Source organism: Chiloscyllium punctatum, chromosome 19 (genome assembly GCF_047496795.1).
Source record: "Chiloscyllium punctatum isolate Juve2018m chromosome 19, sChiPun1.3, whole genome shotgun sequence".
Lineage (NCBI taxonomy): Eukaryota > Metazoa > Chordata > Chondrichthyes > Orectolobiformes > Hemiscylliidae > Chiloscyllium > Chiloscyllium punctatum.
This window is the reverse complement of record NC_092757.1, coordinates 80,045,111-80,070,501: the sequence shown is the minus strand read 5'-3', so window position 1 is coordinate 80,070,501 and position 25,391 is coordinate 80,045,111. Positions and strand designations below refer to the sequence as shown.

At 42.6% G+C, this 25,391-nt stretch overlaps 1 protein-coding gene across 8 annotated transcripts in view; it reads left to right on the top strand.

Moving 5' to 3' along the window:
• hnf1ba (HNF1 homeobox Ba) overlaps positions 1–25,391 on the top strand; it is a 155,324-nt gene that overhangs the window by 98,373 nt on the left and 31,560 nt on the right. For 4 of the 8 annotated variants that reach the window (XM_072589802.1, XM_072589797.1, XM_072589796.1 and 1 more), the window contains exons 5-8: positions 9,754–9,873; positions 11,154–11,317; positions 16,054–16,195; positions 18,952–19,146. In XM_072589802.1, the coding sequence (XP_072445903.1) occupies positions 9,754–9,873; positions 11,154–11,317; positions 16,054–16,195; positions 18,952–19,146 (621 nt within the window). The remainder of the gene's footprint in view (positions 1–9,753; positions 9,874–11,153; positions 11,318–16,053; positions 16,196–18,951; positions 19,147–25,391) is intronic. The other 4 variants (XM_072589801.1, XM_072589798.1, XM_072589795.1 and 1 more) reach the window with 3 other exon arrangements.

The following is a 25,391-nucleotide window of genomic DNA, read 5'->3' as shown; positions in this document are numbered from 1 at the left end:
GATTCAAGTTGAAGGTCATACTCCCCTATATTTCCGAGCAGCTTGTACCAGCCCAAATCCATCTATTTAACCTGGAGAATTAGGCAAGAAATCACATCCTTCAGACTGACCTGGATAGATTGAGTCACTCCCTGTCCAAAGCTGCCATGTGCCTCATTCTGCACTGTGTACATCATTCACTTCTGTGCTCCTACTCCTGTGACATTGAGGGAGTCCAGAAGGGAAGGGACATACTGTCAACGTTTTTGTTAGACTTGTTAGTTTTACTTCATTGGGAGGGAAGTAGGAGACTCAAGGTTTTGCCATAGGGAGTTGTATGGGGATTAAGAGTGTGGTGCTGGAAAAGTACAGCAGCTCAGGCAGCATCCGAGGAGATGAAGGGCTTTTGCCCAAAACGTTGATTTTCCTGCTCCTCGGATGCTGCCTGACCGGCTGTGCTTTTCCAGCACCACTCTGATCTAGACTCTGATTTCCAGCATATGCAGTCCTCACTTTTGCCTATTGCATAGCCAAGCCCTTTTGGGGTGTTGCAGATGTAATTGCACTGCGAAATAAAAAGAAATTGAGCTAGTTCAGAAGTTTATTACTGTAACAGAAAACAAAATATATGCTCATAAACAGTGAGTGTATATCGGTGAAATTGACTAGTATTAAAAGTAAGAAAACATTTATATAGCAGCTTTCGTAACCTGAATTCTCCCCAAAGAGTAGATCATAAGCATAGTCATAATGATGATGTAGGAAATTCTGCAACCAATTTGAGCACAGTAAGCTCCTAAAATAATAATGTGATAACATCTGGATAATCTACTTTAACAATAGCACTGAGGGACAAATATTGGCCATAGTTACTAGGGAATGCACACTACTCACCCTCAAAATGGTGAGACATTTTAGACCTGTCCTGGGGGTAAATAGAATTTCTGTTTGACATCTCATCCAGAAGGTATCACCTGCAACTGAGAAGTCTCCCGTAGTCTCAGCCTGGATTTGTGCTCTGGTATCTTGAGTAGGGATTTGAACCCACATACACTTGAACGCTAACATAAAGCAATAGATTCTTATTGTAGCTATCTCTGGTTGTACCGCAAAAATTTTATATCGCATGAGGTGTTGAATGATGTGCATCAAAAATGAATCAGGATGTTTAAGATGAAAGATATACCAACCGAGGAAGGATCGCATGGCCTAAATTTGGGCAAAAATGATACTGTAGTACCTTACTGCAAAACAGCACAGGGAGCAGGAGAGGTGATGAAATATGCAAAATATAAACTCTAGCAGAGGTGAACTCAATTGTCTTCTGAACTCATGGACAAAGTCAATCTTTGTCTAATGAAGCTATACCCCCCAGTGCCTGGCATGTTACCAAGGTAATAAAATTCATTTAAACAAAGACTGTAAAACAGTGTTCGGTAACAGTAAAGTACAACAAAAGGAAGTGAAATTTCCTGGAGTGTTTAGCCAATGAAGGATTGTATTGAAAGTTGACTGTTTTGCAAGTCGAAAGGTTTGAGGTGCACCTAAATTGACAGATTTTATAAAAGGTAGCAACTGAGCTGGAGAAGAGACCACAGCATTTCATTTCAAAGAGCAACCTAGCGCTCAGAACTTGCAGTTACATTGTGACAGTCGATATAGTAATTCACAATGGCACATGTTGACATAAAGGTATGACCAAAAACCACAGATGTAAAGTATGTAAGGAATGCCGCTGGGAAGTGCATCTCCTACATAAACATTTTAATAATATATTGATGTAGGTGATTGTACAGAAATGAACATGAATTGGAAAATCACTATCAGTAAAAAGGTTTTTAGAATTCTTTGATGAGATGTGGGTATCAACTGTTGAGATCTTTGAGCTGTCTTCTCAAACGATTATAGCCCATATGAGGTAGGTACACTCACAGTACCTTATGGAAGGAAGTTCCAGAATTTTGACTCAGTGACAGTGAAGGAACTGTACTACCAACAATGGTAATGCCACTGAATGTTGTTCCTTGGAGATGGTCATTACCTGGTACTTCTACCATGCAAATGTTGCTTTCCCCAAAGCAACTAAAGCTTGGATGTTGTCCAACTCTTGCTCCATATAGACACAGAATGCTTTAGATTGGAAAAGTTGCAAAGGCGCAGGGGCTAGTCAGCACTCAGCACTTGTGAGGGGGGAGATCCCAGCCCTCCTTCCTTCAGGTAAATGTTGACACCCAACAAAGATAACCAGTCCATTTCTCTGTCGGATCCCCGCTGGGTGAGCATTTTATCCGCAGCACAGAGTAATGTTGATGAGTAGCAAACCAAACAACATCTGCAACCCATTTTGAAAGTGCTTTTGCTGCAGGATTATGAGGAAGCATTAGAAAATAATCTTTCTGGGATGCTGCATTGGAACAGATTGCTTACAAAGTGTTAACTATTGACCTACACAGACCCTGCAGAAGACTACCAATAACTACTTACCTTTTCCAAAATGGTGGCTTTATGCAAATTTAGACTTGATACTGTAGTGATTATAACTAGGTTAGTGGGCTGACACATCATAGAATCTGAGTGCTCTGATTGAGGGTGTTACTCCACTCCAATCAGGGAGCCCTGGCTGACAGATATAAACAGGAGTGTCAGAGGTTGTGTTCACTCTGAGAGCTGGCTCTGAGGGAGCGGGATCAGTGTCAAAGACTCTCCATGTGTAAATAAAGGGGGACTTGGTGACGAGATACCAACCTCTGTGGAGTTATTTCAGAGACCTGAATGTAGGCAAAGTGTAATTGTCTTCTTTTTCTGCATTTATTTAAAACTTGCCAACTTTCTGAAAATCTAAATGGAAAGCAAAGACTTTAATTGTAACTATTTTGAGTGATAGCCACACACTTGTACAATTATTAGCTTTCTTGGAGTTGAAGTTGCTCTGTTCGGTTTTTGTACTGATCTGCGTTTGCGTTTTGTGTCTTTGTCTACTCACTTAATGATGGTTGCTGTACTTTGGGACTAGTTGACAATTTTTTTTCGAGGAAACAAATTGGAAAGATAATGTTAAGTTTTTAAAAGTACTCTATTCACCACAATTTTTTAAAAATAGCACTTTATGGTAGACAGTGAAAATACTAACGGGTTTAAAGCAAGATAGCAAATAATAGGAATGTGATCAGCTTGTCTCAGTGATGAAGAACGCTAATGGGAAGTCTTTGATTGCTTTTGGCTATGTGCGGAGTGGAATTTAAGGGAAAAGAAACGAGACAGGGAGGCAGGCAGCCAATCAAGTTATTCGTAACATCGTGTCGCAAAATCTTTCAGACATAACTTGAAGGATATAAAGTAGCTAATGGTGACAAGCTGTTTGAGTAAATGAAGCGAAGAAACATGCCATACTATGGCAATATGTTGTTAACTAATTTGCATAATAAAGTTAGGGAATGTAGTCTTGTCATAACTAAGGCTGCTTTTGTACGCACTGTTAATGATTTACTTCCAATCTTAGCTTGGCAAGTGTTGTCTGGGTTCATTTTTGAAGCTATTGAGGTAACAAAAAATGTTTGTTTCGATGAAGATTATTAAAACCTGGGTTGTCCTTCTATATAGTTAAGCATTGGGCAGTATTTATGCAAACCTAGACATAATACATTGATTGGCATGATCAGCATTGATGTCCACTAAAAATTAACTGGGCTTTACATTCTGTCTCGGGTCTGAAATATCGTCACAATGTTTAAATGCTAATCTGGCTTTCCCCTTTAAGGCATGTGTTTATGGATTGCTTGTCTGGCCTGTCCCTTTAAGGCATGTGTTTATGGCTTGCTTGTCTGGCCTGCCCCTTTAAGGCATGTGTTTATGGATTGCTCGTCTGACCTGCCTCTTTAAGGCTGCTGTTCACTTAATTACTGGGAGATTCAGTCCAATTAAGCTATTGTGGAATTCATTCGAAATATCTAGCTCCTGAGTTAAGGATTCTTTCCTATCCACAACAACATCTTTGTTATGATGTCTTTAGTTTGATGCATCATGTGCAAGACATTTTTATAATTGCATGATGTTGTGAGTTGGAGGCTATGATGCTTTATGATAACAGAGACATGAAGGAAAAAGTTTTATCCAAGGTAAATGTGACAACTAAAAGAACAGTACACCATACATAAAACCTTTCATATAAATGATAGCGGGCTACTTTGACATTGCTGATGGTGATTTGTAGCATACAATTTATGACAATACTACTTCCACAAAAGTAAAATGGAAAAGAGGTGTTTCAGGAAGTAAGTGTGAATTGTAGGAAGTTCGAATCGAAAGACAAATTGCCGGAAAAGTTCAGCGGGTCTGGCAGCATCTGTGGAGGTAAATCAAAGTTAACGTTTTGGGTTGCATGACCCTCCCTCAGAACTGATGGTAGCTAGGTAAAAAAATCAGTTTATATGTAGAAGATGGGGGGGGGAGGAAACAATTATGGGGATAGAGCCCAAAGAGAAGGAAGAATAGTTGGACAGACAAAGGAGTGGATAGCGACCAGGCTGGGAGGGTGAATAGCTGTTAATGGAGACTGTTAGTGGCTAACAATGGGTTGTGTGTAATAGCAGACTGTGTGATAACAAGGCCTAATGTGTAGGGGTTGGGGTAAGGACAGGGGAGAACTGAAGCCTTCAAAGTTATTGAACTTGTGATTGAGACCAAAAGGTTGCAAGGTCCCCAAGTGGAAAAGGATTCTTCTGGCTTGTGCTGAACTTCATTGGGGCACTGCTGTAAGCCTGAGACAGAGATATTGGCCAGGGAATAGGGTGGTGTGTTGAAGGTGGTATTATTTGCAATACTTTTTTTTAGTTTCAAAAATATACTTTATTTATAAAATATTTTAATGGTCTGTACAGTTGGTCATGCCATACATACGTTAACATTCAAATTCTTTGCATGCAGAGATCAGAATTTATCACTTGTATATACAGGTCTGTACGTTTATCAATTATATATCCATATATTTAGTTGAGGCCTCAGCAGAGCCCAAATGACTGCGTGGGCCCCCTGTTCATCTTTGGCAGGCAGATGTTACACGGTGGTCTTTCCCCACTGCAACTTGGTGGCAGCTGCCCCAAGCTTCAGCGCATCCCTCAACACGTAGTCCTGTACCTTGGAATGTGCCAGTCTGCAACACTCAGTCGGGGTCAACTCCTTCAGCTGGAAGATCAACAGGTTTCGGACCGGCCAGAGAGCATCCTTCACCGAGTTGATGATCCTCCAGGCACAGTTGATTTTCGTCTTGGTGTGCGTCCTGGGGAACAGACCTTAAAGCATAAAGGATCTCACAGGCAGAGCCCTTCTCACCACCAGCCAAGTCATGTCTTAGTGCTTGTTGGAAAGTTCTGGCGATGAGGCATTCTGCCAAATAACTTTGACAGTCTGCCCAGGGAACCACTCGATAGGATCTGCCCTCTCCTTTTCCCGAAGAGTCTCAAGGATACTACGTGCTGACCACTTCCTAATGGACCTGTGGTCAAAGGTGTTTTTCTTCATAAACTTCTCCACGAAGGACAGGTGATACGGAACGGTCCAACTACTCGGAGTGTTCCGCGGCAGCGAGGCCAGGCCCATCCTTCGAAACACTGGGGACAGGTAGAACCTCAGTACGTGGTGACACTTGGTGTTTGCGTACCTTTGAATGTATTCAATTAAATATCACACAACACAGTTTATCGTCCAACAGGCTTATTTGGAAGCACCAGCTTTTGGAGCACCACTCCTTATTCAGATGGCTGTGGAGAATAAGATCATGCTCACAGAATTTATAGCCAAAGGAGTCCAATGTCATGGAGATGTGATACAGTAAACAGTCTTAGATTAAAACTTTCATCTTTTATAATGGAATATGCTGGTTTCTGTTCTTTGATATGGAAATCCCAGAACTTCTTTTAAATTACATTCTCAAGATAGCTCAGGTTTTTAAACAATAGGTATGAAGTCTGTCTGTCTCCCAATGCTATGTCAGACTGACAAACCCTCTGTATAGTTTTACAGAGTTTTACATGGATTCATGCAGTTTTTGAGCAAAATAAAATGTAATTCTGCAAAAACAGTATCACCCCATAAGCTTACTTGTGCATGCATGTCAGAGTGACAGATTGAGTGTGCATGTTGGTGTGAGTGCATGTGATAGAGTGTGTGTGTTTATATGTATGTGTATGTAAACTTGGTTAAGTATGATGGGTATGTTTGAGAGGGTGCACGTAAGGGTGTGTGTGTGTTTATCATGCAGTGGGATCACCTGTAGTGTCACATGTACCCAAGGTCTCAGTTGAGGCCATTCCCATGGGTACCAAACTTTGCTATCAGCTTTTGCTCAATCACTCTGTGTTGTTGCTTGTCCTGAAGTCCGCCTTGGAGGATGGTCACCTGAAGGTCTGAGGCCATATGTCCTGGACTGCTGAAGTGTTCCACAACTAGAAGGGAATACTCCTGCCTGGTGTAGGTGTGCGGTGTCCATTCATCCATTGTCATAGCATCTGTTCGGTCTTGCCAATATACCATGCCTCAGGGCATCCTTGCTTGCAGCGTATGAGATAAACAACGTTGGTTGAGTCACATGAGTACTCACCATGTACATGGTGAAAGGTGTCCCCACGCATAATGATGGTATCCACGTTGACACTTCTTGCAGCGGCTGCTGTGGTAGGGTTGTGCAGTGTTGTTGTCCTGAGGGCTGGGCAGTTTGCTCATAATCAGTTTAAGGTTTGCTGGTTGTTTTAATGTGAGAAGTGGAGGCACAGGGAAGGTCTTGGCGAGGTGCTCATCCTCATCGATACTGTGTTGAAGGCTGTGAAGAACATGGCGTAGTCGTTCTGCACCCGGGAAGTACTGGACAACGAAGGGTATCCTGTCTGTTTTTATTGTTGTTTCCTACTGCAATACTTATGGTGAGTTGGTGAATGCAGGATATGCTCAAAATGGCAATGAATTTGAAACAGCCCTGGAGCCAACTAGCTTGCAAGTGGATTGTTGCAGTTGACATAGAAAGCACTTCCTGATGAAGGCTTTATGCCCGAAACATCGATTTTCCTGCTCCTCGGATGTTGCCCGACCTGCTGTGCTTTTCTAGCACCACACTCTCAACAGTGTCACAATTAACACCAATATCCTCCTTGGTTAAGGGAAGGGAAATAAGCTGTAAGTTTCTCAGACTTGTTCATAATATCCCAAGTCTCCAGATGGAAAGTACATCTGTGTGGATAGTAAATGAGAATAAGATCAGATTCACTGTGCAGACTGGATTGCTTACTTTGGAAAGTACAACAGCTCAGAATTGACTTCTGGCATTGGTCAATCCCTTTAGGAATATAGAGGTGAAAAAATTATAAAGAATTTCACAAGCAATCATATAAGATACTGTTAACAGCCAAATAAATAATGGATTTTTTCCCCACTGACAGTTTTACAGGAGACTGGGTTGTAAACTAAAAGCTTTTTATTATCCTCTGGACCATTATGTGACCACTGGGCGACAGAACCATTTAAGGGTTTTACTGTCTTGCTGCTGTTTACAAGGCAAACCATTGCTAAACGGGCTTGGATTAGAGATGGGGAAACTGAGTACACTACTGATTTAACATTGAATCCTCATGGAAGTTTTACAAAAAATTTTAGTCATTGATGTAGGGTCATTGAAAAGCAGTTAAAAGCTGTTAATTCATGCCTCCTTCAAGCAAATAACCCATCGATAATCGGTTACATTCAAATGATTCATAGATGTAGCAACCAAGGAATCTGCGATATTGAAGAAGGGGTGATCATTTGCTGAGGGAGTAGGAGACGGGGTGCATGGATTTATTTGTGTTTGGTTATTGACAGCTCAGATGCCATCATCATCATCTGCTGGAGTTGTTTCATCATTTACAGAATCGGGGAGCAGCTTTCCTGAGTTTCCTATTGTAGCTCATCAGATGTTTCCTTCCCTATTGCCATTGTATCTCTTCAGCAGGTGGTGGGTGTTGGGAAAAGAGGTGAGAACACTCTTGAGGCATTCAGGAGCCTCACTTGGTCTCATGATGTTTTCTGTTGCAAATCTTCATTGGTTTATGTTTTTATTCAGTAAAATTAGTCAGATTGATTCTTTATCTTTCCTTGGCAATAGGAATCCCATTGTCTTTTCCACACTTTTCCTGGCCTACACATTGGATTGGACTAGGAGAGAAGGAACATTTCTTTTTTCGTCTTTACCTATAGCTTCTTTGACTCTGCTGCTGTTTGGTTCATGAGGAAGGGCCTGGTGAGGACTTTTCATCCATACCAAGCCGTGCAACCATACTGGGGAGCCAGTAAGATGACCATTTCATTCCATAACAGCAAGACTCTTGTCACATTGTCTGCTGATGCTTCATCCTGAGCTGATATCTTGGCAGTTTCTGTCAGAGGTGGTTTGCTATTGGCTTCACTGTCCCGGCAGGGGGAGGAGACTGGTCCCAAGTTACCTCGGTTTAAATGGGAATCACAAGGGGATGCTGTTGGTTTTATTCTGAATGTCACACTAGTCGATTAACCAACTAGGGTAACCAGGCCACATTGCAAATCGTGCTGTACTTTCTGCTCATTCGTTAAAGCTCTAAACTTGAACAAGGGAATGAATCAGCGCTCAGCTCAAATAGGATTTTTTTTCTGACTTCCTCCTCCCTGAAGCCCTGGGTTACAAGTCGATGGCTCTTTGTAGTTCACTGGATAGTCCATTTTTTGTGCATAATCCATATTAATGGAAAAATCCCTAGAAAGCAATCAGGAGTGACTGATGGTTAGGATCAGCAAGCACAGAGCAAGCTCTGAAATGTTTAGCTTGTAGTGCACAGAATAGAGGTCCCAAATACTTTCAGAAAAGTAACAAATGGCTGTCTACAGCCATTTCTGAGTTGCTGAAAGAACAAACACACATCACAATGTCAGAAATATGAAGGAAGTTGGCAACTGTGAGAAATAGTGACAACTGTGACTCTGAATTATTCAATAATGCCATCACCCTGGCATTTCACAATGTTTGCCCTGGACATGAGTTACTGCTTGTGTTGGCACATTTCCAGCTATGAACGCAGTTCTTGTTTTCATTGCAATTGAAAGGCTGCTTTCAAGGCACTAAGATCGAGTGATGATGTCACAGATTTATCAATCTTAAGTGATAATCAAGCTCATTTTTCATAGCGCAAATGGTTTGCAACTCAAAATGTTCTATTTCTCAGTCACGCTACCCCTTGGCTGAGGAAATTCCAGTCTTGGTCTTCCACCTTATCACCTCCATCCCTGTTTTTCGAAACCTTCTCCCTGTTAGGCTTTAATGTACCTAGCCTAATTTTTCCCATTTCATTTATTCCCCTCTTGCTGAGGGAGTGATTCCCTGTTGGAAGTGCTGTGCTTTATAAAACGAAGTCACCATTTGCCCTCTTTTACTTGAGCACAAGACAGTGCCTTTGAAGTTGAACAAGGGGAATCCACTCCTGTCTTGGACAATATTTATCCTTCGACCTCCAACTAGCTGGTCATTTATGTCTGCGGGAACTTGCCATGTTAACATTGATTGCCACATGTGTTGACAGTATTTGAATTGCTGAATTGGTAATGAAACACCTTGGGGTGTCCTGAGGAGGTGGCAGATTCTATGTAAATCCACATTCTTTTCCTCTTGCACAGGGTTCACTACAGAAATGCAGTTTGTTGTTGTCTGCCCATGCTTTCTTTGTCACATTTATTTTTTTTCACCTTGTCTTTCTTTTCTCCCCATTTTTTTTCCCTTCATAGGCCACTCGCTGCCCGGCATCTTCCTTCATGAAGGAAGTCAAGGTTCTCCTGGCTATGAACATCTCCACAACCATCAGTGCCCCAACATGGCCAGCTGGCAGGAGGTGCTACTCAGTCAGGGTGAGCCGGGCAGTAGTGCTTTTGTTTCCTCAGAATGTTACGCCTCTCTGACAGAAGCCCCCAAACTGAGGCAAACCTCGGGCCGTCCTGAGAGTTGGACTCAGTGATTTCTATATTGCGAGAGACTCTCAACCCCCCATCCCCACTTGCTCCTCCCCGACAATCAGGTTGGACTGGAAGAAATGCCTCATCTATCATAACCCAAGGCTAATTTAAAAAAAAAAGCAGTCCTGGAGTTTAAGGCTAATTTTATCTCGCGGTCACTCGCGAGTACAAGGTTTAGAATTGCTGCCTCACGAACAGTCAGCGACCTGCTCACAAGGATCTTCCTGTTCACATGTGCTCTCTGAAGTGACATGAATTCGTATTGTGTTGCTATTCTGTTTGATGTGAGATGGCAAATTACTTCTGGTGAAATGGGGCATCTAACCCCTGAGTCGTCCACACAGACTTTGTTCACCTGGTAGCAAGGCCACACCTTTTCCCATTAAGAACACCATGCCATGAGACAATCCATGGGAATTCAGGCCTGGGCTGCTCAAGTTGAGTTTAACCAGCTGATACCCAGCAGCTTACCAAAACAGACCACTTGGACACTTCTTACTACTTCTCTTCAAGGCATTAACCTTCAGGATTATTTGGAGTGGAGTTGGAGAAAGAAAATCCCAGACTGCTGTGACAGGTCTATCCCTCCATGTGTGGTTAACATGTCAGTCACCAACAGCCCTGTGGAGACTTGCTGATCTGTTGGGTTGAGATTGCCTCCTATCTGACTGCCTGCATTACAGATTGCTGTCCTGTTCAGAATTAAGTAGGGGGAGGCAGCAGTTCTAGCACTTTCAACAGATATCAGGGCTTAGAATTTCATTTAGACTTTATCATGTAGCACAACTTCTAAAAAGGCTGGGAAGAATTATTTTCTAACAGAAGAAACCTACGTGGGGCTGAAATTCTTAACTGAATTTAGAATTATCACCTTGGCTTTTCCTCCATTATAGAGTTAAATGCCTATTTTGATTTGTGGCATGGTTTGATGTTCTTATCACATCCAGGTTTGCACACTGAAATGTTGGTCTTTTCATTCTGCTGCTTAGTGGGAATACAGGCAGTGTATTGACTGACGTACTTAGGTACACCAGAGACCTTTCACCTTTGCCCCCGCCACCATGTCAGTGTTTACTTCATGTGTTTTTTTTTTGTTTGCTCTCTGTTGGGCTAAAAAGGCTAAGATACAATCCAGTTGATTTCAGTGTATTTGATTTTGAATTTATTTTGTGCAGCAGGCGTGCGATATGGCCAGCAAGGGACCAGTGAAGTCTCCTCTTCCACAGCAATCAGCCACCATGGTAACAGCGCCATGGTAACAAGCCAAACAGTTTTACAGCAAGTCTCGCCAGCAAACCTGGACCCAAGCCACAGTCTGCTGTCACCTGATGGCAAGATGGTGAGTACACCTGCACCATTGTAACTTCAGTGCTGATAAGATAAGAGTCCGAGAAGGCAAAACAAACAAGTCGCTTTTTAATGGCGGGCAGACTCATACAAGACAATGAGAGCATTGTAGGAGAGCAAGGTCTGGAATCCAGAATAGGTCAGAACTGCAAGGCAGTGCAGTAACCCTTAGCCTGCACAGCACTAAATGTGCAAGTTCAGTACTCAAGCAATAAAGCTGACAAAGAAACCTTTTCAATTTATTGATCAAGCACATTGTCAAGTTGTGTTCTGGGGTGTGACACTATTCCTTATCACTGGTGACAATCATATTGATAATAAACTAATTTACTTCATTTCTCACTTAGTTTCTCTGATGTTCCCTAACTGTCATTGCCTATGTACCAGTTACTGCACACTGAAACATAATTTTGTTGTGTGCAAAGTGCCAAAGGATGTCAAAGCGATACAAAAGAAGCATTATTTTCTTTTTCCTATTTCCTTTGTTTTTCTACCTTTTCTTCCAACTTTCCTTTCTCTCTATTGCTTTCCAATCCAATTCTCCAGTCTGGGCTCATTGTACAACCTCCTACCTTGTTTCCAAGCAATGGAACTCTTACCTGCCTTGGCTTTCTTTCCCCTTGTGACCCACTGGCCTTTCAATCCTTACTGGACAGTGACCTATTCCCTATTTCTTGTTTTGCCTCTTTCATTTTCAATTTAACTCAATTTCAATTTAATTTCTGCCTTGGACCCAGAGTATTGAGCACAGGAGTCGGGAGGTCATGTTGCGGCTGTACGGGACACTGGTTAGGTCACTGTTGGAATATTGTGTGCAATTCTGGTCTCCTCCCTATCTGAAAGATGTTGTGAAACCCGAAAGAGTTCAGAAAAGATTTACAAGGATGTTGCCAGGGTTGCAGGATTTGAGCTATAGGGAGAGGCTGAACAGGCTGGGGCTGTTTTCTCTGGAGCGTCGGAGACTGAGGAGACAAAACATTATAGAGGTTTACAAAATCATGAGGGGCATGGACAGGATAAAGAGACAAAGTCTGTTCCCTGGGGTGGGGGAGTCCAGAACTAGAGGGCATAGGTTTAGGATGAGAGGGGAAGATATAAAAGAGACCGAAGGGGTAACTTTTTCATACAGAGGGTGTATGTGTATGGAATGAGTACAATTGCAACATTTAAAAGATATTTGGATGGGTATATGAATAGGAAGGGTTTGGAGGGATGTGGGCCAGGTGCTGGCAAATAGGACTAGATTGGGTTGGGATATCTGGTCAGTCTGGACAAGTTGGACCGAAGGGTCTGTTTCTGTGTTGCACATCTCTATGACTCAATGTCCCCGCACATGATGAAGAGGAAGGGTTCAAGATCAGCTGCTTATTGGTTAGTTTGCTGCTAGGAAGTATGAGAAAATGGTCAGAGAGGGGCTGACCCTTTTCTCAGGAAGTTCCACAGAAGATGGTTGGTATCAGATATTTACCCATTGTCTCCTACACCTCCAATGGCAATCTGGCTGAAACTCCACTGCGCTGGATACCTGTGCCTCAAGCGTATTTTCTTATCATGATCCAGGAATCATGCACACACATCACATCCCCATTTACGGCACAAACTCCTTGGGCTAGATTTTCCATTTTGGGAGGGTGGGAAAGAAGAACCGGGACAACCCATGGATCCTTAACCCAGCACCCCCGAAGGGTAATGGTCACTGGTTGGAATTTTAACCAGAGACAAGAGCAGGCAGACTACCAAAGCCACAGTGGAAATGAGGGAGTTGGGTTTGGGACATCGGAAAATCTCCAGCTTCAGGGCAGCATCTGCCAACAATAAAAAGCAAACAACCAGAAGGGGGTTCTTCAGCATGAAGAACTTTAAAGAATTTAATGAAGAAATATGAAAGCCCATCAGGCTAACATTATTCGGGAGGAGCAGGGATTCCTTCTCCAAGGGAATTTAACGACACTCCCACTCCGCGAGGTAGGCGAGACGGGTAGGCCTGTCTGGAGCCCTGAACACTAATACCCTCTTCCCACCCCCAACCAGCCTCAAACAAGGTGTTCCCTCCCCCAGACAGCTAAACGGCCTCTCATCATCACCAGAAAATGACCATGGACCATAAGATCACAAGATATAGGGGCAGAATTAGGCCATTTAACAAACTGAGTCTGCTCCACCATTCGATCATGGCTGACATGCTCCTCAATCCCATTCTCCTGCCTTCTTCCCTTGATCCCCTTACTAATCAAGAAGTAGAGACTGTCTGGAACATTACAATGAACTGCCTTAACCCAGAATCAGAGTACACAATTCGATGGGCACCATACCAGGATTGGGATAGGTGCCCTGTGGTCAAAAAGGCCAGTGCAGGGAACGACGTCAGAAAACCTTTCATGCACCATCTGCCTGTGCAGGCCTGGAACATTCCGCATTTTGCATGGGCGTTTTTCCCTGCTCTGCCAATGAACACGTTCCATCAATCAAAGAACCAGCTGGAACCAAAGAGTTTCCATCAAAGCTCCCTTGTATTAAAGGCAATTTGTAGTATTTATGGACGGAGGAAATTCTTCACAGCATAAGTGCCAATCATCTGGGAAGTAAGACAGACCATTTTGGGATGCAGTAAACTGTATTAGGATCCAGCAAGCACCTTCAGGGATTTAAAAAAAACACAAACTCCATCCTCCCACCAAAAAACCCTTTGAATATAGAGGTTGATAACAACACTTGCAATATAAAACTTAAACCATTGATTTAATCTGTAAAGTTTTTCAAAAAAAAGTAGATAAATTTATAGTAAAAAGTGAAATGTTAATAATGATAGGGAAAAGGGGATATGATGTGGAGAGTTCTGTCAGAGAGACAGCACAGACCCAAAGGGTCAGATGGTAAAGATATTCGATTCTGTGAGGAAAGGTAAGTCTGAGTTTCTCCTAAACGCAAAAAGCCTCCTCTTATTGATCTTGGAAGGTTGTCCACACCTTAAGTTAATTTTCTCTGCTAAGCTGCATGCTGCAATCAATTTTCAAAACAGAATTTTTCCATTGACAGCCATTAACAGTAATTACCTTGTAGCTGGCAGCCACTTACCATTTAATGGTGATTTGCACTATTTACTGATGGTACGTACCTGCTGTCAGTGAATGCAGGGCACCACATTACACTTCCTGTGTGGAGGAGATAATGAGAAGGAATTAGTACTGGGAGTTACTCACTGGAGGACTCATTGAATTAAAGAGTCACTAAATCTTTGAGGGAGATGTTTTGGTTCATTGACTTGCAGACTTGCCGGCTCTCTGTACCTAGATCCAGGCAGTCCCATTCTCCCATTCTATACCCATCGCCCTGCAAGTCTATTCCTCTCATGTGTCCATCCAATCTCCTTTTGAAATCATTGACCATCTCTCCCTGCACTCTGTAGGCACTGGGCCTACTCGCTGCTAAAGAGATCTACTCACAGACCTTTATTTCAATCTCCTCTATGTCTTACCCAAAACTTTGGTTCATGTCTCCAAGCTATCAGCTAATGGGAATTGCTTTATTTCATCTGCAGAGAAACAACTTTGGCATCTCCACCTAACCTTGTAGCCCCTCATCGCCGGCACCATTCTGGTGAATCTCCTCTGCACCACCACGTCCTTCCTAAAATGTGGTGGCCAGAACTGGACACACCGCAACTGTTGTTGTCTGACCAGAGCTTTATAAAACTTTTAGTAAAACCTTCTCGCTTTTGAACTCAACGTTTCATGAAGATGGAGATCCTATGTACTTTGTTAACCACACTCTCAGTACCTATCATGTTCAGAAATCAATGTGCACAAATCCTCGGGTCCCTCTATCCCATTAGACTCTTTTGTTCTGTGGCATTAAAGTTCCTGTTGCCTTTTTCCTGACCCTTTTACCAAAATGCATCAAGCCTCTCTGTTTGACAGTTTCTCAGCTCCACCTTCTATCCATCCTTCTTGCTACTCCATGTTTTACCAAAGTTGATTGGTTGAAAGCAGTGACCCTAGTACTGACCCTTGCGGAACACCAGTGTCTACATCCTTCCTGTCAGAAATGTATCTGTACACCTCAAGTTGCTGTTTTCTATCCTTAACCATGTTTTTATCAAAGTATATAAGCTGCAAGCTTTTAAACCATCTCTTTATGTGAAGCTTTACCAAATGTTTTCTTAATATGTAGACAGAGCATCCATTGACCCCTTCATAAATCTGTTACTTCATCAAACAATTCACAATTTGCCTCTTTTATAAATGTATGCATAAGTATGTAGAGTGTCTGTACATGCTGTATAAGTTCTTTGAAACTTGTCATTTCTTTTCATGAGCATAAATACTGGAAAAGACAATTGATCCCAATGTGGCCTTTGACTAGGTCCATTTGATTTATAAGAGTATTTCCACTAATGCTCACTTTATAGTATTGATGGGGAAAATAACACTGAGCTGCTTCAGGATACAAATTCTTATAAAAACGGTAGCAAACCAACAGAGATTGGTCACTTTTGAAAAGGAAGTCACAATTGTGTCAGGGACAAAATCTAGAACCTTCTCCTTGTGCCCATGAATAAAAAGAGCTGTATGATACAAAATGGTTTGTAATACTCACTGTTTACAGATGCAATGATCCGTTTAACAAGCTCTTACACCCACTGGCTGAACACAAGCCACTAAATGAGTAACTTCTGAACAAGTTTCAACTAGTATCTGATCTGGTTTCTCTTTTCTCTTCTTTGTTTAGATCACTGCTACAGGTGGACCTCTGCCTCCGGTCAGCACGTTGACAAATATTCACAGCTTGTCACAACCTCCACATCACAATCACCAACAAACACAGAATCTCATCATCAACCCCCTCTCTGGAGTCATGGCGATAGCACAAAGTATGCCCTCTTTCCAACTAACCCGGTGTTCCACTTGTTCTTCCACTTTGCAATGAGAGTTTCATAATGTTCTGGGGCCTTGTGTTCACGTTTATTCATGAGGGATTTGCCATAAGATTGTGGTTCTGCTGTCAAAATAGATACACCAATTAATGTGGCACTGTCCAATAAGGATGTCATGGTCGACCCACATCTCATCTCAAATAGCTGATCTTAGCAGCATTTCAAATGAGAATCAGAGCTCTCGAGAGGGGAGGCAGGCCGAGAAGGAGTGTCCCCCTTCTCTTTCTTTGCTAATTATTTGTTTGCTGGATGTGGAAGCACTGGCCTGGCTGAAGTTGTTGTCCACCTTTAGTAGGTTCGAAATGGTGGTGGCTCATTGGCTTGAGCTATGGTCCTTGTGGGGATGGTGTCAACTAGGGAATTCCAACAATGATGAAGGAATGACAGTGTATATGTCCCAGTTGTGACAGGTTCTCATTTGGAGGGAAGTCTGAAGAAAACCATATTTCCATCATTTGGTTGACCTCCTCAGTTTTAAAGGTTGAGGAATTGGGAGGCACTGTCAAAGTAACCTTACTGAATGGCTGCACTGCATAGTGGACCAGTGGTGGAGATAGTGGACATTGAATCCACTGGCAGGAAATACAGTATATTAGCTTCACCTCTACACCCTAGTGAATTGATCATCATTATCAGAAACAGCATTCCTGCAGAAGAGAGCAGACAGTAGTAGAGGATTGTCCAGTGACTGCTCCTGAGAAGTCCATATGTGTGGATGTTGGCTCATTTTGTGATGCTTACTGCCCAGACTCTCACTGGACGGGAAGTACTGAATCCCAGCATCCAAGAAATTAGTTGCAATCTGGATATAGGGATTTGCTTGGCATGAAACACATGGAGATTCCCTGAACTGCACTCCCATTGAGCAAGACTCTGGAAATCTTTGTCTATCTTAATATCTTATCAACACATGGCTTTAAAATAGAGGAAAATCAACCAGATTCAGAAATATAATTTTACTGAATAGGGCATTATTATTTTCACAAACTATTTCTGAGTTGAGAATGATTTTGGCTGTAATTACTCTCACTCTACAGTGACCTTGCTTTGCATTAGTGCTAGGAAAGTAACATTAATCAGGAGTCAAGGCTTGGTCTGTCTCCCAAGCAAGGCAGAGACTGCTCTCTCAGTTATGGCCATAATAGTGCTGAATACTCATTAGAAAAAAAAACAACTGGCTCACTAATAGTCCTTTAGGGAAGAGATTTGGCCACCCCTACAAGACCAGGCCTACTAGAAACTGTATTCTGCACTTGATGACTGACTCTTAACTCACTTTGAAGTGGCCTACTCTAATATTCAGAGAGGAATTGGGACTGACAATAAACAAGGCCATGTCAGTATTGCTTAAATCTCCAAAGCACCGATGAATTCTGAATGTGTAGAATGAGGGTTGTTACAGAGATCATTCAGCCTTTCCCATCTGTCTGATCAAATCCATATTGAAACATCCAGCCATGAAGCAAAAGATCCAGCTTTTATTTTATCTAACTTTTTTAAACCGTAGAGGTAGTAAAGGATTAGGGAAATACGAAATAAGTTTTGGGACAAGGACGAGAACTAAATGGCAGAATAGGCTCAAGAGGCCTCATGAGGCCTAGTCCTACTCCTATGCCTTATATTTTTGCGAAGGCTATTGCCTGTGTTAGTCACTATTTGAACTGATTGATACTTGTCTTGGAATAATCTTACTCTCATTTGAATTTGTTTCCTGTCCAGTTAATTCTGTCATTGCTCAGTTTCCACTTTAAAATCTGTGCCTTTTGTGAATCTAATGAGTATCTAAATCCAACATAAAGTTAAAAACTGTGTATGTTCCAGCTGCAAATCTAGTGGCAGCTCACTCAAAGAACTTGCTCCCAACTCTGACAAGATTTAAAATAAAGTCAAAGTCAGGATAGTCCCAAAGGACCATAAGGTTGCTCTCTCATTACAGAGAGATGGTTGGTGGTGAGTTTAACCTCAGAGTCACCACACCTCAGGCAAGGGGAGAGATTGAGAAGATGGGATCTTTGTGGTAACCTCAGACAAAGCAACCCATTTGATTGGCATCACATCCATAAGCATCCATTCCCTCCACCACCAACGCTCAGTAGCAGCAGTGTGTACTATCTACAAGTTGCACTGCAAAAATTCACCAAATATCCTCAGACAGCATTCTCCAACCCCCACGACCGCTTCCATCTAGAAGGTCAAGGGCAGCAGATACACGGCAACACCACCGCCTGCAACCTCCTCTCCAGGCCAATCACCGTCCCAACTTGGAAATCTATTGCTGTTCGTTCACTGTCTCTGGTCAAAATCCTGGAATTCTCTCCCTCGGCATTGTGGGTCAGCCCACAGCATGTGGACTGCAGCGGTTCAAGAAGGCAGGTCTCAAGGGCAACTAGGGACGGGCGAGAAATGCTGACTAGCCAACCACACCCACATCCCACAATTGAGTAAAAGGACAGTATGGGAACTGACGTGCACATATCTACCCCTCGGTCAGTACAGTACCACCTGTGGATGAAGTCCTGTGAGGGGATTTTCTATCAGTCTGTAGCTGTGTTTATTTTTTGAGTAGGTGGGCAATGGGTGGAGGTACTTTAATTGGGCAAATGGAATTTGGATGAGCGATGCTTTGAAAGATCTTTGCGTATGGAGTATTGACATTGTTGCCCTGTCTTTGTGTGTTTTTTTTGATTTTCCAGGTATAAGCACATCCCAGGGGCAGAGTGTTCCTGTTATAAACAGCGTGACAGCAGGTAGCCTGGCAGCTCTACAACCTGTGCAGTTTTCACAGCAACTTCACAGTCCGCATCAGCAGCCAATCATGCAGCAGTCTCAGAGTCACATGTCACAGCAACCGTTCATGGCCACAGTGACCCAGCTGCAGAACTCTCACAGTAAGATGTTGTCATGGCTTGGAGTGGGAGGTTGGCTGTTCAGTGGTTTTTTTATTTGAAAAAGGACCTCGCAGCCTAATGAAAGTTGGATGATTAAGTGTTTTCAGTTCCTGCCAACGTCTTTTTGCCTGGTTACCCAGTTGAAGTCACACAGATACTGCAGCCCTTGAGTCATCTTTAAGCTCAATGAAATAAGTGTAAAGCCGGATCTCTTCCTTCCCTTGGCTAGAACATTCTTGTTTTCTGTTTCCAAAAGGAGCTTTTCTCTCCTCCCCACCCTCACTGAATCTCCCTGGCCACTGTGGTGTTGGAAAGTATGGATTTTCTCAAGTTTCCTTCTCAGAACCACTCCCAGTCTGTCTTACTCACGGCCCTGAAGGGTGAGGAAGGCTAGGGTCTGTGCACAGGACAAGCCTGTTGGAGAGCAAGCACAAGGCTGGAAGCCTGGATGTAAGATACATTAGACCCAAAGTGGTCTTCTACAAGGTGGGGGTTGGGGTGGGGTGTGGGGGGGAGGTCACTGTTCGTTAAAGATGGAATCAATTGGACCAAGGGTCCTTCCGGATTCAGACATGGCTAAGTGCTCACCATTCAGCCATAACATGTGGCAAACTATCAGGCAGTCAAGTTCAAATGTGAGGCAGTGCTGGGTCTCCGTCCCAAAACCTCCTGACTGGGAGTCAATTGGTATATAGCTTTATTTTACAATAGGAGTTGCTGGGGCTGGCATTCTCATTTTGAAATTAAAATTTATTTCATGGCCTTGATGAAATTTTTATGAGGTACTATTAACTCTCAGACTGCCAGCAGGATTAGAGACCTAAATCAGCACAACAATAAACCAGCTTGTATATTGCTTTCTCTATAATATTAACCCTATTGTAACTGAATCATAAGTTGCTGTGTCAATATTTTGCCTGTGATTTTTCTGTGTCGGTGGTCACAATGTAGTTACATGATGTGGCCACTATGTGGCTCTGTGAAGTGAGAGCAGGGAATCCCTGCAGTTTCTATTGCCATCTTGTATATAAAAGATCAACTAACTGACCTCAGCAACATGAAGAGAAGTTATTAAGATTACACAAAAATGGAAATAATTTTATACATGCCCTGCATTTGGGCTGGCACCCCTATTCTAATGGCCTCTTGTGTTGTAAACTGCAATGTGTTGGACCTGCTCCTCTTCCCTACACACCACTGATTACAATGTACTGTACACCTTCTGCAGGATATCCCACAGCAAGCTACTGAGACAACTTCAGCAGCAGCACTTCCCAGACCAGTGACCTCCTCCAGCCAGAAGAATTATTTAGTAAATGAATGACATTGTTATCACCTGCAAGTTTTCCTCCAAGTCTCATACCCTCACATCTTTGAAGTGTGTTGATATGCCTTCAAAATCCTAAATGTCCCATCCCTAAGAATACTGTGAGGGTACCTTCACTACTTGGACTGTTGCAGATCAACATGGAAGCTCACCACCAGCTTCTCTGAGCATGGGCGATAAGCTCCAGCCTTTCCACTGACATCAGTGTTTCCAAAAGTGATAGATTTAAAATGGAAACTTGCAAAATGTTGCTTTTGAAAAAGATTTGGTTTGCTTATTTAATAGAAAACCTTAATTCATCAAATAGACCCAGTGGCATAATTGACCAGCAAATTAATATCACAATACTAGGCTCTCTGAATCTCGGTGATTCCTGACCTAGTCTGGTATCATGTGACTCACTATGTACACAACAACATCTCCTTTGGGAACTCAGGCAATGACTGTTAAAGGGTGTTCTCCCTCAAGGAGCATCTGAGTCAAGCCTGGGGATTCTCTCCCAGTATTCTAATGTAAGCCACTGGATAGTGACCCGGAATCAAATCAAGATTGATTAATATATCTTCAATTCAATTAAAGCACCAACATCTCATCACCGACCCTTCAGTTGAGATCAGGTAACAAAGCACAAACTGATATTTTAATGGCCTGTGAGATTGTACCTCACCCTAACTAGCATATCTTAAAAGAAATTCACTTTCATATTTGCTTTTGGATTTTAAAGCCCAAGGAAATTGTTTTTTAAAAACATTCATCGTTGAAAATAGATTTTTCTTTAATATGTTCAGTAACTCGGCAGCTTCTTTCAGACAATCAGGGAGCCGTCTATTGCTTTTGAAATGGTCAGGGAGTGAGCTGAGATGTAGGTAATAATTACAATGTAGTTCAAAAAATTAAGATTCAGAGCCATATATCACATTACCTTCTAACTTACATTTGGAGTAAAGCAGTAGAGACTGGAGCAAAGGGATCTTGCCCCCTTCCTCTGTTGAGTGTTCTTTTTTATTGGATAAGGTTAGAATAAGATGCCTTTCTTTTTACATGTTGATGAGATGAGGGCATCATTATGCTGACCAGCATTTATTATCAATCCCTAATTACCCAGAGTGCAGTTAAGAAGCAACTAGGGGACTGGATGCAGATGGCAGATTTCCTTCCCTAAAGGGCATTAGTGAACCAGAGGGGTTTTAACACCAATCAATAGTGATTACATAATTGCCATTATTAGGGCTTTTAATTCCAAATTAGCATTGAATTCAATTGAAAATTTGGCCATCTACTATAGTGAGATTTGAACCCGTTTCATCAGAACATTAACTTGGAATTCCTGGATTATTGTCCAGTGACCTGGTCACTAGGCTAGCACCTCCCCTGCACAGGAAGCAAAATGTTTGAAGTTCCTTCTTTGATTTCTTTGCCAATGCTTAGTGAGTCACGACACAAATTGTGATCTCAACATAAAAATGAACGACACTGAATAATTAAAGCTTTGCCAAACACTTCTGCATGAACACAGGAACAAAAAGACCCATACATACAGTCTTTTAGATATGGCTGAGATTGTGACTGATACTAGGAAGCACTTGCCTTCCATGTAGCTCTCAATAGGGTTATGTTAGGGTTAGACCCATCAGCTAAAGTAATTTTTAAAGTTACTTGCGTCCAAAAAGGATATATTTGGAGATAATTATTGAGGTCAGCTGTAAGTGTGCGGATTCTTTGGAAAGTTGATTTTTGAAACAGAAATGTTCCTTTTCCCCTCTCTTTTATAGAATCAGAGCATCACACAATTTTGCAGTATAGAATGAGACTTTTTGACCCACGTGTCTGTATCAGCTCTCGAAAGAACTACACAGGTAGTCCCATTCTCGAGCCCATCTCCCTTTTCATCATTTTCAAATAGACATCCAGCTCTCTTTTGAAACCTTGTATGGAATCCACCTCCACCACTCATCCAGGCAGAGAATTCCAAATCCTAACAACTCTCTGAGTAAAGGCATTTCTCTTCATCTCACTCCTAGCTCTCTAGCTGACCATCTTAAAATTGTGCCCTCCAGTTACTGACAGGCCATCTAATGGAAACAGGACATCCTTCTTTACCCTGTCAAAACTGTTCATAATTTGAACACCCTCAATAAGATCTCCTGTTCCTCTTCCCTGCTGCAAGGAGAATAAGCCCAATCTCTCTCTGATCTTTCCTTGTGTCTAAAATCTCTCGATTCCTGATATCATTCTAGTAAATCTCCTTTGCACTCTGTCTGGGACTTTAACATCCTTCCTTAACTATGGTGGCCATAACTGAACGCAATGCTCCAAATGTGGTCTGATCAATGATTTGTAGAGGTTCTGTGCTTTTAGACACTATGCCTTTACTTATAAACCCAAGGATCCTTGTAGTCTCTGACTTAATTTGATCATAAAGTATGCCATTATCTGGAAATTTATGGTAAAAGTGAAGAGATTCAATAGTTTTCACATTTCCTGGCTTACTGTTTGAATACTGCGATGTGATTGGTCACTTACCCTCCTGGCTGGCATCTCAGTGGCTGCATTCCAAGTGACACGGTGACAGATTTAAAATGCTTCAGGAAAGCGGAAAATCCAGTTACAGTCATCACCAGGTCTTGGTGGACAGCTTTATTCAAGATTACTAGCAAATGCTTTCTCTTTACTGCTAATGGCAAATTCTGGGCCAGTATGTTTTGAGCAACAAATGTTATGTATTTAAACGTTACTTTCTTGGGTGATACTCGTTTTTGTTCATTAAGTTTAGCAAAACAATGCTTGGTTTGTGCAATGCCTCCTACTGTTCTAGGTGGCAACGTTGTGGAGTACTGGAACCTCTGAGCTCCAGACTCCAAGTGTGATATTATGGGGCATAACTGCCTACCAAATGTGCTTTGGATTCCTGCCAGTAAATCATCACCCATTTTTTTTCACTTATAGCATTTGGAAAATTGATTCCTCTTTTTGGAGGAACTTCTTTCATCTTTAAATAAACAATGCAGTTTAAAAGTCAAGAGTGTGGTGCTGGAAAAGCACAGCAGGTCAGACAGCGTCCGAGGAAGAGGAGAATCGATGTTTCGGACATTAGCCCTTCATCAGGAATGAGGCTTGTGGGCCAAGGCAGGATGCTGAGAGCTAAATGGGACAGGGGAGGCGGGGGGGGGGGGGGGGGGGGGGGAAGGTAGCTGGGAATGTGAATGTGAAAGGTAGATGAAGGTGTGGGTGGCAGGGATAGGTCAGAGAGGAGGATGGAGCGGATAGATGGGAAGGAAGGAAGATGGGCAGGTAGGACCTGCCAAGGGGGCGATGCCAAATTGGAGGCTTGGGACTGGGTTAAGGTGGAGGGAGGGGAAATGAGAAAACTGGTGAAATCCACATTGATCCCCTGTGTTTGCAGGGTCCCGATGCGGAAGGTGAGGCGTTCTTCCTCCAGGCGTCGGGTGGTGAAGGTTTGGCGATGGAGGAGGCCCAGGACCTGCATGTCCTTGGCGGAGTGGGAGGGGGAGTTGAAGTGTTAAATGCAGTTTAAAAGGCTGCTACTGCTGCCACGAGGTGTGGGGTGAATTTCAAATCTTTAGACATTCCTGTCCAGTGACTTGGACCTATTGGCAGTACAGTCAGACGTTGTGAAGGGAAGGAGAAATTTGAAGGTGCAGTTTAAAATGGCTTTATAACAAAGGTGTGCATCATTTACAGTGGGCATGTCTTCCGTTCACATTGAGGTGAATAGTGGAAACGGGCTGCCAATTTGTTATCGGCCCACCTCTTATTGGTGGTCGGCAAAACACAGCCCTGTTGCGGACCAGCTGAACTTGTTTCTGATGTGGTTTGCCTGGCACTGTTCTTTTCATTAAGCTCTTTTGCAAAGAAAGCTTGTTAACTTGTCTCCCAAGATGTGGCTTGTGGCACCATAAGCTTGTGAAATCACTGGTGCTCTTTCTACTCTTTTAAACCAAAAGTAGAGTCTCCTCTACCTTTTTAAAACTGAAGTTAAAACTCTCTCAATGCTGTCTCCATCAAAACTTCCCAGAACAGGTACAGTGTGGGGTTGGATGCAGAGCAAAGCTCCCTTTACTCTTTTAAACAGAAACTAAACTGAAAGTAGATCTCCTTCTACTCTTTTAATTGAAAGTAAAGCTCCCTTGATATTATCCCCATCAAACACTCCCAGGACAGATAGGCACAGGGTTAGCTATAGAGTAAAGATCCCTCCAATCTTACATGCTGTTTCTGTATGTGTGCTTCTGTGTGCAGTGATGATGACTATAAGCAATATTTAAATATTCACTTGTGTTGCCATTATCCCCAGCGCTATGATCCCAAAGCTGTAAAATGGGATTGATGTCATCAGAGTTTGCCAGAGGAAGTAGTGGAGGTTGGGACAATTCCGACATTTAAAAGGCGTCTGGATGGGTATATGCATAGGAAGGGTTTAGAGGGATATGGACCAAGTGCTGGAAAATGGGACTCGATTGGTTTAGGATATCTGGTCAGCATGGATGAGTTGGACCAAAGGGTCTGATGAAGAGTTTATGCCCGAAACGTCGATTCTCCTGCTCCTTGGGTGCTGCCTGACCTGCTGTGCTTTTCCAGCACCACATTCTCGACTCTGATCTCCAGCATCCGTAGTTCTCACTTTCTCTGGGTTGGACCGAAGGGTCTGTTTCCGTGCTGTACATCTCTGTGACTAGTGTGGCCTTGATGGGCCAAATGGCCTGTTTCTGTGCTGTAAACATCTGCGAGACAGTGGCCTGCACAAATCCTCCTCAACTAATAATACTGCTTTATTTGACAGAAAAATATTTTACATTGCAAGTTGCTTTAAATTAAACATTACAGTTTGCAAATTAATGTAAAAGCACAATACCCTGTTCTACTCATTATCTGAAACTTGTCTTTAATGTCCTACATG